This window comes from Canis lupus, chromosome 37, assembly GCF_048164855.1.
Source record: "Canis lupus baileyi chromosome 37, mCanLup2.hap1, whole genome shotgun sequence".
In the NCBI taxonomy this organism is placed as follows: Eukaryota; Metazoa; Chordata; class Mammalia; order Carnivora; family Canidae; genus Canis; species Canis lupus.
In genome coordinates this window covers 16,000,199-16,017,657 of record NC_132874.1, presented here as the reverse complement: position 1 = coordinate 16,017,657, position 17,459 = coordinate 16,000,199, and the positions used below count along the sequence as shown (strand labels likewise).

Below are 17,459 nucleotides of genomic sequence, written 5' to 3'. Positions count from 1 at the left end.
AAAATTCACTCACCATCCCTAAGGATTACCTCGAGTGTGTTTATGTGTATGTATGAAAGGAATATAGAGAGAGCAGTCATCATTCCACTGGGAAATATATTTCTAAAGTATCTTAGCATCTTTTGTTGAACAAACCTGGCTTTAAAAGCAGGTAAAATGGACAGTAGTCTCCCACGTGTGACTGATAGCTACCACCGAAATACTAACGTCCCCAAATTCATGGCAGATGACTAAAGCTCTCCCGCTTTAGAGATTCTGTTCATGGGTTTAAAAATGAAAATGAGAATTTGTTTGGCACTGGTAGTAACATTGTTTTATCATTCACTTAAACATTCATTTTTTTTAAAAAAGATTTTATTTATTTTTTCATGAGAGACACAGAGAGAGGGGCAGAGACATAGGCAGAGGGAGAAGCAGAACTCGATCCCAGGACCCAGGGATCACAACCTGAGCAGAAGGCAGACACTTCAACCACTGAGCCACTCAGGTGTCCCCCACTTAAACATTCTAATAAGTGAACTTATTAGATCCCTTCATGAAAACTGCCTCATTTCTTCCTCCCTCCTTTCATTAACCTTCACAAAATGCTTGTGAGAGCAATAAAAGTAATCTCAATTTTGTCCAGGGCCAGCTTTATTAGTATTAAAAGTATAGAAAGATTTTGGGGACACTTGGGTGGCTCAGCCGTTTAGGTGTCTGAGTCTTGATCTCAGCTCAGGTCTTGATCTCAGGGTCGTGAGTTCAAGCCCCATGTTGGGCTCCATGCTGGGTGTGGAGCCTTCTTAAAAAACAAGCCACACAATAAGCCAAAATATAGATAGATTTTGTTTCAGAAAGTATAGATAGATAGATAGTGTGTATGTTTACATCAGAAAAATGGTGACTATGTCAAGGCTGGTTCTTCAAGTTTATAAAGGTAACAGCTAATTAATTTAGATCCTCCTCTTGGAGTGATAAATCTGTACACTGTAAAGTGTGACATATGAAGGGATTCAACAAACTCATAGAAGAGATAACAGAGAAAACATCATTTTTATAAAATAAAGACATACCTGTCTTTCATTAATTGATAGAGGTTTTCTTTCATATATTCAAATATAAAATAGAGATGGTCATTTTCTCGGATAACTTCTTTTAGTTTAATCACATTGGCATGATTGAGTTTCTTCAGAGACTGTAACACAGCAAATAAGCATTAGAATTCTTAAAGTTATAGAAGTTGTCAAAATCTCATCAATCTCTATGATAATTACCTTACGTTATCTTCCATTTCTTCTGAATTCATGAAGTTTTAATGTTTTTATATAATATCTTATATAAAATTTGAAGTTTTTATATAATATTTTACATGACTAAGAACATCTTAGAACACCAATCTAAAGTAAGTGGTTTTAAGTAATGAATGAGGTACAAAAATAAACCAAGTCAATAATACCTACCAAACATTTCAATCTGTCACATTTTTTTCTCAGTCTATTCAATAGGCCTAAGTTTTTTCTGACTTAACAATGTGAAATTCCATACATAAAAATGTATCCAAGTCATATAGCATAAAATAGAAAGAAATGGTATGTAGTAATTAAAAGTTGTCTTTCCTTTGATGACATGAATGAAAATGCTCTTTTAAAAGTGAGAGTATATGTTCAAATACGAGGGTATAGTGGTTTTTTTCTGTCCTTCACTGACATTCAGATAACAAATGAGAAATTACTTTACTTAGGAAGATAAAGAAAAAAAAACAAAAGAAATACAGTTATTTTTGGACTGTTTCCCACAAAGAACAGAACAATCCCTTTAGCTACCGTCCTCAGAAACGAGACAGGGTAAGGCAGAGGGAAGGCCTCTTTGGGTTCTTTTCATCAGCAGGATTTTACCTTAACTTCTCTCAAATTCATACATTCATCCCAAGAATAGAACTTTCTCTTCATTCTGAAATCAAACAAGAAAACTTCAGTGCACAGAAACAGAGGTTTTGAAACACAAATTACGCTGTTGGCTTTCCTACTCTACTATTCACTTCGGGCAAGCTGTGATCTCTCTCTCCCTCCTCCTTAAAGGAAGTCACCTACCTCCCTTCTCTATATCTCAAGGCTGTTTGGGACCAGTTCGCAATTATGTTATATCTGAAGTTCTGCTTTAAACACAATGGTGAAAGGATTACTATTAATCATCCTTTCTGGGTGTGTTCTCACATATCCCTGATCAGTTAAATTGTAAGAGGCCCTTCTAAAAGGGCCCCTTCCAAATTTCCACTTTCTAGAACAGGTAAATATGAAACACTAAGGTGTGTCACAAATTTTGGTAGCAAATTTAGTGAAATAATTTGATCTGACAACTTCTGTATCATTGCTTCCACTTTAAACGAGAAGTCCATTAAGTAAAATGATTCAGGTCAATAAAAATTCAGAAGCAACAAAACTTTAGAAATAGCTTTCTTTTAAAAAAATTTTTTTCTTGATTTTTATTATTGAAGTGTAGTTGACATACAATGTTACATTACTTTCAGATATCTAACATAGTGATTCAACAATTCTGTACATTGTGAAATGCTCACCATGCTAAGTGTAGTCACCATCTGTCACCACATGGCATTATTACAGTATTATTAACTATATTTCCTTTGCTATACTTTTCCTCTCTGTAACTTTATTTTATAACTGCAATTTTACACCTCTTAATCCCCTTCTATTTCTCTCATCTACCCATTCAACCTGCAACAACTAGTTTGTTCTCTAATTTTAGGAGCATGTTTTTTCATTTTCTTAAATTTTCTTTTAGATTCCACATATACATGAAAACATATGGTATTTGTTCCTCTCTGACTTACTTTACTGAGCATCATAGTACTCTCTAGGCCCATCCATGTTCTAATAAATGGTAAGATTTCATTCTTTTTTATAGCTGAGTAATATTCCATTGTGTATATATACATCTTCTTCATCCTTCTTAAGTTTTTATTTATATTAAGTTAGTTAACATACAGTGTCATATTAGTTTCAGTTGTGCAGTATAGTGGTTCAACACATCCATACAACACCAAGTGCTCATCACAACAAGTGCCCTCCCCATCACCTATTTCACACACACCCCCACCTCCGTCCTGGTCACCATCAGTTTGTTCTTTATAGTTAAGAGTTTTCAGGTTTGCCCCCACCTCTCTTTTTTCCTCCCTCTGCTTGTTTGTTTTGTTTCTTAAATTCTACATATGAGTAAAATCATATGTGGTATTTATCTTTCTCTGACTGCCTTATTTCACTTAGCATAATACTCTCTAGCTCCATCCATGTCATTCCAGATAGCAAGATTTCATTCTTTTTGATGGCTGAGTAATATTCATATACACACACATACACACATATATGTATATATATACACGCCACATCTTCTTTATCCATTCATTTATCAATGGATACTTGAGTTGTTTTCATATCTTGGTTATTGTAAATAATGCTGCAGTAAAAAGGGATGCATATATCTTGTCAGATTAATGTTTTTCACTTTAGGGGGGTAAATACCCAGTAATGGAATACCTAGATCAAGGGAATTCTATTTTTAATTTTTTGAGGAACCTCCATACTATTTTCCACAATGATTGTACCAGTTTACATTCCTACCAACAATGCACAGGGGTTCCATTTTCTCCACATCCTTACCAACACTTGCTCTTTCTTATCTTTTTGATTTTAGTCATTCTGACAAATGTGAGGTGATATCTCATTATATATTTGATTTAAATTTTCCTGATGATTAGTGACACTAAGCAACTTTTCATGTGGCAATTGGCCATCTGTATTTTTTCTTTGGAAAAATGTCTATGTAGGTCCTCATCTACTTTTTAATTGGATTATTTGTTTTTTTGGTATTGAGTTGTATAAGTTCTTTATATATTTTATTTTATTTAAAGATTTTTATTTATTTATTCATGAGAGACAGAGAGAGAGAGAGAGATAGAGAGAGAGGCAGAGACACAGGCAGAGGGAGAAGCAGGTTCCATGCATGAAGCCTGACGTGGGACTTGATCCCAGGTCTCCAGGATCACGCCTTGGGCTGAAGGCAGCGCTAAACCACTAAGCCACCTGGGCTGCCCAAGTTCTTTTTTTTTTTTAATTTTTATTTATTTATGATAGTCACAGAGAGAGAGAGAGGCAGAGACACAGGCAGAGGGAGAAGCAGTCTCCATGCACCGGGAGCCCGATGTGGGATTCGATCCCAGGTCTCCAGCATCGCGCCCTGGGCCAAAGGCAGGCGCCAAACCGCTGCGCCACCCAGGGATCCCCCAAGTTCTTTATATATTTTAGATGTTAATCTCTCATCAAATATATTATTTGCAAATATCTTCTCCCATTTAGAAGGTTGCTTTCTTGAATTTTGTTCTTTGTTTTCCCTCCTCTATCTCTCAATGTTACCATTAGAGATAAATATACCAAAAGTAATAAAGTAATAAAGGTAACAAAATAATTCCACCATATATGCCACAGATAAAGGCTGTACTTTTTGTGAGATTTTTAGTCACCATGCAAAATGAGAGACAAAAAGATTTATGTTCTAAGAGATGTTTCTTTTGAGTATAGAAATTATAAGGATTTGTAATTTGGATTATGAAAATAAGGACTCTAGGGGCACCTGGGTGGCTCAGTTAAGCATCTGATTCATGATTTCAGCTCAGTTCATGATCTCAGGGTCCTGGGATCAAACCCTGCCGCAGGCTGCATGCTCAATGGGAGTCTGCTTGCGGTTCTCTCCATCTCTTTCTGCCCCTCCTCCCACTCACGTGCACACTCTCTGAAATGAGTAAATATATCTTAAAAAATAAATAAAGCCCCTACATGCCCTACTGTTTTCATTTAGCAGTGTAATCACCTAATTGAGTGTTCTAGAAGATTCTCAGGAAGCTAAAAGTGATCTTTATTGATTAAATTCCTATAGAAATTATTCAGAGCCCCAACAAGAGTATAATACACAAGGGTAAGGAAATGAGTAAAGGAATGGTGGCACAAAGAATTGGCAGCATGCCATGGTAGTTAAGAATGTGCGCTGCTGAACTGCCCTGCTCAATTCAGTGACTGAATCTAGTGACTCACTGATTGTGTGACCTTGCATAGGTTACCCATTGACCATTCTGTATCTCTAATTCCATACTTACAAAGTAGAAACTACTGCGTATGAAAAGCCTCTTGCAAACTGCCTAGAGTTCAGCGCTCAGTAAATACTGGATGTTCTTGTTTTTACCAGTATCTATGATCAGCTACAATAAGACATGAAGAGTATCACTGCTATTATTTCTAAAATATCCTTAGTGAATCAGGATTTCATTTATACTTATTAAGGTGCTAGAAATTTATGGAGGTTGAAGAAATTGATGGTTTACGGACTACTTCACCATGCCATACATTTATAAATATCTCACTAAAATGATAAGGTAAATATAGCACAATGATAAATTTAAAGTCAGTTCAAATGTATAAAAGAAATTTAAGAAAATGATCAAATCCATCCAAAACTGTACATATAATCTGTGTTATATGTGTAAAAATTATAAAATTTTAAAAAATCTGTTTGAAAGACTAGTCAAGTTCTTTTCCAATTTAGTACAAGTTGAAATTTTTATTCTATTTGAAGATCTGTATTAGCTACATCCACATATTCTAATATGCTCCTTTCTTTCCAGCAATTACTATTTCTCATCAATAGCACCCTAAGGCAATGCGTGTATCTATATGCAACAAATACTGAAATTATCCAATCTCTTCAACCAGTGTGAAGAATTTAAGAAATTAAACCAATTTGGTGGAATAGATAAGAAAAGGTGCTTCCTTTAGATCCCCTGCCTTTTTGCACTTTCATTTATTCATTCATTCAAAACCTACTATGTGCCAGGGCAATGCACAAACCAGAACCAGAGATGGTTACCATGGCGCCTCCCAACTAACACGAAATAGGTTTTTGACTAGTTAACACAAAACAGACAAATTAGTTTAAGGACCAGGAGATAAGGGACTCTTAACAATTTAATGGTCCTGCCTTTTTGATAAGGCAATATATGTCAGCTGAGACCTGAAAGACAGAATGTACCAGCAAGTAAAAAGCCAAAAGACTGGAAAAACAAAAATTTCCACCAGACAGAGCTAGAAAGAGCTGGCTGGGCAAAGAAATAAAAGACCATTTCAGGCTGATCTTTATTATTAATGCCCTGGGCTAATTTGCCTGACTATTCCCAGCTACTCATCTAAAGAAACGATGACCTACTAAGGTCAGTGTTTCTGCTCTTTTTCTCCACAGCACTTACCACTTCTAACATACTATATAATAGTTATTTTTATACTATACAATAATTATTTACACTATACAATAGTTACTTATTATGTTCAGTCCTACCCTTTCCTCAGATTAAAGCTCCTTGAAGATACTCCCACATGCCTAGATCAGTTTTTGGCATTCAGTAAGTGGTTAATAAATATTTACTAAATGACTGGATGAATTTCTATACTCACAGATGGACTCACATGAGGAACCATCCCACAAACTGGAGACCCTCCAAAATAGAATCGCCTTCTAATTAAGTAAAATACTTAATACATATTTTAAATTTAATGAGATAAGAGGATCTTACTACCATACACTAGAATGAATTATGTTACTGCTTTTTTTTTTTAAGTAGAGCTGTTTCTTTTTTTTTTAATTTTTTTTATTTATTTATGATAGAGAGAGAGAGGCAGAGACACAGGCAGAGGGAGAAGCAGGCTCCATGCACCGGGAGCCCGATGTGGGATTCGATCTGGGATCTCCAGGATCGTGCCCTGGGCCAAAGGCAGGCGCCAAACCGCTGCGCCACCCAGGGATCCCATGTTACTGCTTTTCAATGACAGCAGATAGTACAAGGTTTCTTGCCAGTGATAGGAATTAAAATTTTCCCAAGGGAAATTTTCAAAAAGGTACCTTTTATCTTGTTCCTTATAGTGTCCTCTCAGCTTCTAACCACTCACCCACCAGCTCATTCTAGCCAGTTCGATGGGATTTAAAGATTGCTCAAAAGCCTTGCCCTCTGCTTACTGATCAAGTAGACTTTCTTCCCATGTTCACCTCTCAAATTACACCAACTCTGTCCAACATCTACCAGCTGCCAAGCCACACCTTTATTTTTCCTGGCCATCTCCATACTGTGCTAGCACTCAGACTCTCCTCCATTTCACAACTCAAACATCGTTCTTGTCTAATCTAATAGCCACCCCGCCAACATCCAACTCCTGATTCTTCTATTTAAAAGGGTTTCAGAAAAAAAAATTAAAAAAAATAAAAGGGTTTCAGAATGAAAAATACCTTCTTCCAGATAATCCATTTCCCTTCAAGAGAACATGCTTATTACCCACTTTGAAGATTAAAGATAGGCAACTCCTCCATCTGCTACATAAAATGTATTCAACACGGAATTTATTTAGAGTTTTAATCCGATGTGGATGGATATTGTATACCTACAATATTTGTGGCCTAAATTTGCAGTGCCTAAATTTTTCTACAGTGAAGCACAAGATGATGGTCCTAATTGGATATTATGGCATATAGATTGTTTCAGTAACAAAAAGGGATACACGGAGAATGGAATATAAGGGGTCTAGTATCTCAAGTTGAGTTTATTGCTTTGCATCAGTCCTGAGAGAAATGGCTTCAGCCATTTAAGCCAATGCAAGAGCCATTATGACCCTTACAGGCAAAATAGGGTCAAAAACTATCCTAAGATTATGTCTTGTCCAGAATTTTAGGAGTAATGGCTAGAGTGACCATTCATATTGATAACCCTGCCAGTAGCCTGGCTTCACAGTTCTTAACTCCAAAGAGCTGTTCATTTCTGTGATGCCACAGTCTCTCATAAGCACCCTGCTATCGTGAGAAATGGTTCTACCCTCTAAGATCTCAGCCTTTGAAACTTTACACTCTGCCTCCTATCCTTTTACTATCATTACCACTGGATGTGCTGTATATGCTCACTTGTTCCACACTTGGCTCTGCGTGCCTCCTCCTCCAGCTTGGATCTCATGATCAGCCTTCCCACCACTGTCCCCTCGATAACACCTACATATTCTGATGTCCTCCTCTCCCAACCTTCTACCCCTCCTACCCTGACTTCCTTCAGTCTCTGCTCTCTGTACAGCTGGGTGAAGGCAGGAAGGAAAGTCATGTACATGCCCCCAGTGGCCCCACATTAGTATTCATCCCATATATTCTCAGGGGGATTCTTACTGAGAAAAGCCTTCTATGACTTTTCTAGCGACTAGGTGACATGTACTCCATGACTATCCGTTCAATGCCTCTACTACCCCACTTTTTACTACTCCTTGCCCTATTGCAATCTGGCTTATCTCCACTTCTATTTCACTAGAAAAAAATGTCATCGTAGCCACTAATGTCATGTTCTCCAAATCCAAAGAACACCAATATTTGTTTGGATACCAGAAAGCCACTTTATCCTCCCTTTTGCCTCCTACTACAGAAGCTAGAAGAGTAGATTCTCACCCCCTATCCTCTTTCCTACTGAAGGAGACCACGTGATCCATTTCTAGCCAATAAGATGTAAGGGGAAGTCATTTGGGGGCTTCTGGGAAACAAATTTACTTAGAACTTGAGAGAAGAGTTTGCTGGTATTATTCTCCCTTCTTCCCATCCTGGAACATAGATGTAATGCCCAGAAGTGAAGTAGTCATAATGTGACCATTAAGTGACACGTTTGAGGGCAAAGAAGTGCTAATAGCTTAGCATGAAGGAGATAGAAGAGGCGAGATTCAATACGCAGTTGAACCCTTTTGAAAGAGCACTGGAATCATCAAATCCAGATTTCCTGAGATGGAAGAAAAGTAATCTTTATTTATTTATATAAATATTTATTTAAGCTACTGTTTCTGTCACTTGATATTAATTTACATATTTGTCACTTACAGTAAGCAAGAAACATTCCTAACTAATCTAGATGCTTTTCAGTCATTAGTTATTAGTTGTCTCTAGTTGAGCACTTCTTTTTTTATTTTTCCTTTGGGTCCAGATGTTTCCTACACTCTCCTGGTTTTCTCCCTACTTCTCTGGTGGCTCCCTTTCAGTCTTCTCTGTGAGCCCCTCTTCCAGGGCCCACACTTTATATGCTGGGATTCCTTAGAGTTCCATATGAAAACCTCTTTTCTTCTCCTTCTGTATAGCTTCAATTATTATCCGTAGACTAACAATTCCCAAATTGCCAGCCCAGACCCGTACTGATGCAAATATTCAGTTACCTGTAGGCATCTTAAAGTCATTATATCCAAAGGTGAACCTAGCTTTACCCCTAAGCCTGTGATTTCCCCTGTCATAGTGAATGGCACTACCACTACACATTTAAGAATCCCAGGAATTAGCCTAGGCTCTTGCACACACTTTATTCCTTTCCCCCTAAGCCCAATCACTATGGAGCCCATACATCCATACCCAATGCTGTCTTCCTTGATCAGGTCACTACCACCTCTAACCAAGATGACTGCACCAGTCTCCTGACTGGTCCCCTTGATTCAGTATCCACTCTTTTGCTAAAGGGATCCATTCTGAAGCAATATTTGATCACATCAACTCTCCTGCTTAAAGTCTTCCATCACCTTCTAGTTAAGATATACAAAGTCCTTAATCTGGCTTTATGACTTCACCCTTGAGCTTCATGTCTCTCCTCTGCCCCACTCTGAATCTACACTCCAGCCACCTATGCTTCTTGCAGTTATGCAGCCCTACGTAAGCATTCATGTTCTCTCACCTCCAAGCCTTCATACATATTATGCTTGCTTCTTAAAGCATTCTTCTCTCTTTTCTCTTTTTCAAAAAAAAATTTTAAAGATCTTATTTATCTATCATCTATCTATCTATCTATCTATCTATCTGAGAGAGAGAGAGAGAGAGAGAGAGAGAAAGCAAAAGTAGCAGGGGGTAGGGGGTGGGCAGAGGGAGAAAGAGGATCTAAGGCAGACTCTGTGCTCAGTGTGGAGCCTAACTCAGGCCTTGATCCTACAACCCTGAGATCATGACCTGAGCTGAAACCAAGAGTCAGACACTCAACCAACTGAGCCACCCAGGTGCCCCTGCCTCCTTTTTTCCTGAAATTTTCTTCTGATTCTTGGAATCTCCCTTTCTATGGGAAGCCTTCCAGCATACTTCTTCAGCATCACTTCTCTATGTTTCCCTGGGACCCATTATTCCTCCATCATTGGACTCATCACATTTTATATTGTAACGTATTTAATTTGTTGGTTTTCCTCACTACAGTGTAACTCATCTATCTCATTCCCATTTTGTCCTGAGCACCAGCATAGCAGGAGCTTAACAATTATATTTTGAATGAACATTTGAAATTTTTTCAAGCCTTCCACATGACTCCTCCCCTTTGCATTCATTTCTGCTGTGTCCTTACTTAAGTTAGGAACACTATCTAGGGCAGCCCGGGTGGCTCAGAGGTTTAGCGCTGCCTTCAGCCAAGGGTGTGATTCTGGAGACCTGGGATCAAGTCCCACGTCGGGCTCCCTGCATGGAGCCTGCTTCTCCCTCTGCCTTTGTCTCTGACTCTCTCTCTCTTTCTGTCTCTCATGAATAAATAAAATCTTTTTTTTTTTTTTTTTAAAAAGGAACACTATCTAGCACATAGTAGATATTGAGTGTGGTGGACACTGGGAGTTGATTATCCAAAATCTACTCTTCCTCTTTACTGTCACAGCTCAGTTTTTCTACGGAGATACATAATACCCAGCTAAGTACTCAGATTCCCAGCCTCCCTTCTAGCCAGGTGTGCTCTGTGACACACTTGCGGCCAATGAGAAGTACCAGAAGCCTTCTGGAGAGTGGTGAGGCAGCTATGTTTTGAAGAGAACTTGGGTCTGTGAAAACAGCATGGACAAGGTACCAGCCCTGGGCTGCCCACCTTGAGACTTTTTATTATGTAAGTAAAGTAAATCCCTATCTAAGTTACTTTTGGTTAGGCTTTTTTTTTTTTTTTTTAAATTTTATACACCAAAGCATTCCTAAGTTATGCTTATGGCCTCTTCCCAGCTGTCAATTTATTTAACTTCTCAGAGCTTTCAAGGCTTTATCTAGATCTACCCAGGTAAGGCTCGATTCCCTATTTTATGAAATGAACCAGTAAAACACATGATTTTGCCACCCACAGGAATAATGGCCATTTTGTTAAATAAAACAGAACAATGGTAATAACTTTACATGATTCCAGCAGATCTAACCTCATTCTCATTTTTTTACCACCTCCCACAGAAGACACAGCTTTCATGAACTGTATGTGTATCTCTCCAGTTCTTTAAAAATATTTTATATAGTACTTGCTTCAGCAGCACATAGACTAAAAATATTTATATGTATAAATTTATTTATGCATAATGAAGTATTTGTGTGAGCTTATACAATTATTTAATCTATAAATAAGGATGATTTCATCTCATTTTGGCATATACTTATGCCTCACTTTTTTTCTCTTATTGCATTAATTAATTAAGATCACCAAACCAATCTTAATTAGTAGCAATATAGCGGGCAGTGTGGTCTTAAAACCAACTTTACTAGCAGTACTTCTAGTATTTCACCATAAAGATGATGAATTGTATGAGACTTATCAGGTTAGTTTCTTTTTATTCCTATTTCCTAAGCGCTTTCTTCCCCCCAGTCATGGGTGGGTATTGAATTTTACTAGCCCATTTGGTAAGTATTTCATTTCAGTTATTGCACATTATACATTTACTTGAGAATAATAGCTACCAACAATTTTTTATGAAATTATTTCCTTGTAATGCTTTAGGTCATGATATTTTAAAGTCTTTAACATTTGATCAGCATTTCTTAAAGCATTTAAATTTCAGATTGTCATCATTTGGTTGATGTAGTAATTGGTCTCTGGGACTCAGTCTGGTTGCAGCCGACTGCTGTGTCCTGAGAGGACTCAAACAACTCCCTGTAGAGGCCCATGTTAAGAGGCCACTTGTCAACCATGTGAGTGAGTGTTGTGGGCTAAACTGTGCCCCTCACCCCCCCAAAAAAATTTATATGGTGACGTCCTAACCCTTTGCATCTCAGAGTGTGACCTTATCACACCTTATCTGTAAAAAGGGCTTTTACAGAGGCAGGGAAGCTAAAATGAAGTGATTAGGGTGAACCTTAATCCAATATGACTGGTGTCCTTACAAAAAGGGAAAATTTGGACCTAGACATATGCACGGGAGGAAGACCATGTGGAAGAGACACGGGGAGGAAATGCCATATAAAAGCCAAGGAGAGAGACTAGAATGGATCCTCAGAAGGAACAAGCCCGTGGACACCTTGATTTTAGACTTTCAGTCTCCAGAATTGTTAAATCTGTAAATTTCCCCTGTTGAAGCCACACTGTCTGAGGCTTAAACTTCATCACAGTAGCCTATTATTAGCTAAAATTTCCCCCACCAAATCCCTATGGTGACGCTGTGACCCCCAGTATCTGACTGTATTTAGAGATAGACTTTAAAGAATTAATTAAGGTTAAACGAGGCCTTTACGGTGGGTCCTAATCCGATATTACTGGTATCCTTATATAAGAAGAAGAGATTAGGACCCAGATATAGACAGAGGGAAGATCCTGTGTGGACACAGGAAGAACACAGCCATTTACAAGCCACGGAGAGAGGCCTCAGAAGAAACTGCCCCCCGCTGAAAATATAATCTCTGACTTCCAGCCTCCCAGAACTGTGAGGAAGTAAGTCTCTGTGTAAGCCACCCAGTCTGTGGTTCTTCATTGTAGCAGCTCTAGTCCACTAATCCAGTGAGCTGCCTTCCAAGTGGACGTGCAGGCCCAGGGTGGCCTTCAGATGACTGCCACCACACGAGAGACCTGGAGCCACAGCCATCCAGCTAAGCTACTCCTAAGTTCCAGGCCCCCAGAAACTAGAATTAATAAATGTCTGTTCTTGTTTTAAATCACTAAGCATTGGGTTAATTTGTTTATGTACAACAGATAACAAATACTGTAGATTAAGAAGAAATAATTAAGTTTATAACAATAAATTCTCTTTCATTGGTAAGCTTAGGAAAATACCATACACCTTTCATAAGGTATTGTATTTTTTGATTTATCAATGTAGCTGGACAAACCAGAAAACTAAAACATTATATGTGGGGATAAGCAGAACTCCTTTCTGGCAGTGTTTTTCCCGGATGGCAGTCCACATTAGCCAAACTAGCAGGGGCTCTAAACTGGAGCACTTTCTAAAGAAAAGGAAAAAAAAGATCAGAGCTTCACACTTGGCAGTGTCGCACACAGTACCTTTTGATGGCCACCAGCTCTCCGGATTCGTTACTCTTGCCCATCAGCACACTCCCATAGGTCCCGTCCCCCAACTGTCTCATGGTTGTGTACCGGTTCATCGTGGAAAAATAATGCAACAGAAGTTGTTGACTGAAATGATTCCTTTGTTGAATATAAATTTAAAAGCTTCTTTATTTTTGTTTCTTCCCCTCAGATGGTTGTTGCTACATGGGTGACAGGTTTGTCATCATTAGACACAGGCTCTTCCCCAAGATTATGTAGGTTCATGAGATATACCAATAAGGAATCTGGCAAGGAAAAAGTGCTTCCATTCTTATGAACACCCTATTAAAAAAAAACACAAGAATGAAAAATTTCACTAGTGAATCTCATTTATGAATCTCTTTTATTAATGAATAAAAATGTTCATTAATGAATCTCTTCAAAAAAATTTACTGGTAATCTAAGCACAGGGAAGAATTATAATATAGATACCAATGTGTTTGTCAGTAGTCCTTGGAATGCAGTCTACATATAACAGACTGATAATACTCATTTATGAATACTTCATTTACATGGTGCTATGCTACTTATCCCATGAATACTCAGTAAATACTGGCTTCATGATTTGTAGGATTCTTTCTATACTGAACATAATCTATATTATTCCAAATCAGACACTGGAAAATCAGACAACTAACTACACTAAATCCATTCTTGGAATCAATTTTTACATTACATTTAATTTGGCCCATGATCCCTTATTTGTGAAGCTCCTGGGCTGGATGTGTCTGGAATCCAGGAATCTGTACATTTTAAAAAAGTAATACAGGGAATATTCCACAGGTTATGGAACACCTCCAAAGCAGTACCTTAATGAGGCTGCAGAAAAAATGTACAGACCGGACACTCAGTAAAATAAATGAAGGCTACACTGGCATCACATCATTCAGGTAGCATTACGTTGCAGTGTTGTACAAATTTATTTCAAATTTTTCATTTCTTCAGAGCTTTGTGAATTTTGAAACAACAGATAAAGGATTGTGGATCTGTATATATTAAAAGGGTACAGGTTTCAAGTAGGTTCTGATTACTGCAATTAAAGAAAAACAGAACAAAGGGTGGCTTTACGGTGTACCCGAGTACAACATTCAATAGTTTCATCCCTTTGTTCTCTCTTAGTTCTACACTTCAAGGAACCATTTCTCATTTTCATACCTAGAATTTATCATTCTTGTATTGCTTTTAAAAATCTCTGTCATTCTGTTATAAGGCTATATGCTGAGTTGCAGATGGTAGCAAAATGCTTGGCACCATTTGTTCTAAAATGCCTTTTATAATCTGATGCTTCATTCAAAGATTACTTTTCTTTCACTGTAGCACTGTTTCATTTCCACAAAATAAAGTCATAGAAATTATTATACATAGAAATTTAGGACCCACAGGGATATAGTGTAGTTGTCAGTACCTAAGATTTCCAAAAGCAAATCTTCCTCTTCTTCTTCAGGAGGAAGAAGCAAATATGCAGGGAAGGACAATAAAACTATGTTGTTTCCTCTTACAGGAATGTATTTGCCCATAGGGAATGTGGGAAGAACCCTGTGGAACTTTTAAGTAACAAGGAGTGTGCATTAGGGTATCGTTTATTTTACTTTATATAGATAATACCCTCTTGAAAGTCATGTGTGAATTAATTTAGGCTGTGCTAACTGTGGCCAGGATCTTAAAAAAAAGAAAAATCACAATAATAGATACCAGATCTGTTTCGGGGTTCTTTCTCAGCTTAAGTCTGAGCAAATGGCCTTAGCAGATGCCAGAAAATGATTCCCCATTTGCCTGAAAAATGAAGTTTTTTGTAAGTGGTCTTTACATTATACATACACATGGATTTGAAATATTAATGCATTTATATAAAGGAAGTCAACACCCCTTCTGTATGGTTCCTGACCCAAACTTGTATTTGCTTTTCTTAATTTTTTTCTTTATCTGTATAAGGAAATATATTTTTGAAAGATCTTTAGAGTTGTTTATTTTTTTTAAAGATTTTTTTTTTAAAGCCATCTCTACATACAACATGGGGCTTGAACTCATAACCCCATGATCAAGAGTCACATGCTCTTCCAACTGAGCCAGCTGGGCACCCCTGCGTTTTTATTTTGTACTCTGTGCTATGATTAAACAAAAAATGGATTAAAATGTATTTATTCTTATCATTTAGAATTTTATTAAGTCAGTATTTTGCAATTTATTATCAACAAGTTCACCTGACCTTTTTCCTAGCTACCTTATTTAAGGTGATATATATCTCCCTTTTAAGGAAAAGTCCTCTCTATAGGCTTACTGATCCCTTCTGCTTAAGTAACAATACAGAGAATGTATTTATCGATGAGGCCACAGTGTTCATTGTATTATAATCTATAATATCATGTATCTATAATCAATCAGAGAATCAATGATGGATTTGGTCTAGGCCTTGCATTAGGTTTGAGGCTGCTCATGTTTGGTAGGGTAGTCCCCAACTTCTAAACAATCCATTCTTACTGGCTTTTACTAATACACTAAAGGAACTACCTTTAGTGTATTAGTAAAATTTAGTGATTACTAATCACTAATACAGCTAAAGGAACTACCCCCACCCCCACCTCTGCTTCAAAACCATGCAGTCTCTGCCCCACCATGAAAGCTGCCCACCCCTACCTCCACCTTAAGATTCCTAACGTAATTCCTCACCCTAAAATACCAAGATGCTACTGACCAAATGGAAATTGCAAGTGGTACTCCCTACCCCTACTGGACTCCGGGGCTGCATCTGGCACTATATGCAGGACACTGTAAAAATAATAGGCCAGAAACAGTGGAGGGAAAAAAAGTAGGAGTACAGGAAGAATGAAGTCTAAGGAAAGCTCCCCTTATGAAAATTAATTTAATTCAGAAATTCAGTGAAACAACAGCATCATCATTTCTTTCATGTTAATATCTAATTAAGGACAAGCACTGAGGGTCTGATAGGCAGGAAGTAATATAGGCAATTCTGGAAAAGGACATATCGCACGAGAAGAAAATGAAAGAGGGAGCTGCCCAGGTAGGAACAGAAATGCAGAGTTGAGATGGTACAAGAAACAAAAGTCAAAATTTTACCCTGCAGTGAGTTAACCTCCAAAAGCGGAATTAACTCTTTCTTCCACTATTAAGACCATTAACCACCGCCACCCCCAGTAATACTGGCGCTACTACAGATCATTCACTCATTGATGACTTTCTGCAGTGGCCTGGAAACCCAACCATCTTTGGAGTGGAAATTGTAGAAACTTCATGCCAACCCTTACCAACCACTTTCCAAATAAACACTGGAAACACAGTTTGTTTTAAGTGAGGGTGGCTAAGCATAGGGTCTACTAATATTCAAGGAAGAATACACAAGGAATACAGCCACTCTCAGCTTTATCAGTCAGCGGGTGGAGTGATGAAGACCATGGATATGACATAGATTTTAAAAAGGTCTGATTTGTGGCTCCTAGAGAATCTCTCCAGTTTAAGCCCTACCTAACCTAAAACAAGTTTACATACTATACTCCCAAACAAAAACTTTAGAAAATCCTCTTTTGAGTCATATTAATTACAAAACAGATAGTTTTCCAGGGTTAGAAGCCCTGCATCCTCCCTGAAAATATAGACAACGGCTTCATGTAAAGAGGCACAGATATCAAGGTGAAAAAAAATTTTTTTTAAATCATTATTTCCATGTATCTACTCACTGATGGCACATGATCAACTACTTTAATCGATGTACCATAGCAAGTCCTAAACTAATTACTAGTCAAAAGCAATAGATACAAGTTAAGAAAACACAGGCTGCCTACAGGTCCCCAGTTCACTCACAGTAATATTTCTCTACAGGTTACGTTTGTTCTTCTCTGTTGATCTACAAACGATAAATTCTGCAAAATGGAGACGTATTGACGTGATTTCTTATGTATGATAATATTTCCATCTATACAGTTGACTCTGGAACAACATGGGTTTGAATTGTACATGTCCACTTATGTGCAGATTTTTTCCAATCAATATCGTATAATACTACTGTAAATGTATTTTCTTTCTGATTTTCTTAATAATAGGTTCTTTTGTCTCACTTACTTTATTGGAAGAATACAGTACACAATACATATATGAAATATGT

The 17,459-nt window shown here is 37.6% G+C and overlaps 1 protein-coding gene across 7 annotated transcripts in view; it reads right to left on the bottom strand.

Moving 5' to 3' along the window:
- MAK (male germ cell associated kinase) overlaps positions 1 to 17,459 on the bottom strand; it is a 56,724-nt gene that overhangs the window by 37,192 nt on the left and 2,073 nt on the right. For 6 of the 7 annotated variants that reach the window (XR_012025411.1, XM_072813815.1, XM_072813814.1 and 3 more), the window contains exons 2-4: positions 13,298 to 13,624; positions 1,875 to 1,929; positions 1,053 to 1,174 (exon numbers count right to left, since the gene is read on the bottom strand). Coding sequence is in view for 6 of the 7 variants with exons in the window: in XM_072813815.1 (XP_072669916.1) it covers positions 1,053 to 1,174; positions 1,875 to 1,929; positions 13,298 to 13,398 (278 nt within the window). In the remaining variant the exon portion in view is untranslated. Of the gene's footprint in view, positions 1 to 1,052; positions 1,175 to 1,874; positions 1,930 to 13,297; positions 13,625 to 15,034; positions 15,057 to 17,459 lie in introns of those variants that run through there. The other variant, XM_072813816.1, reaches the window with a different exon arrangement.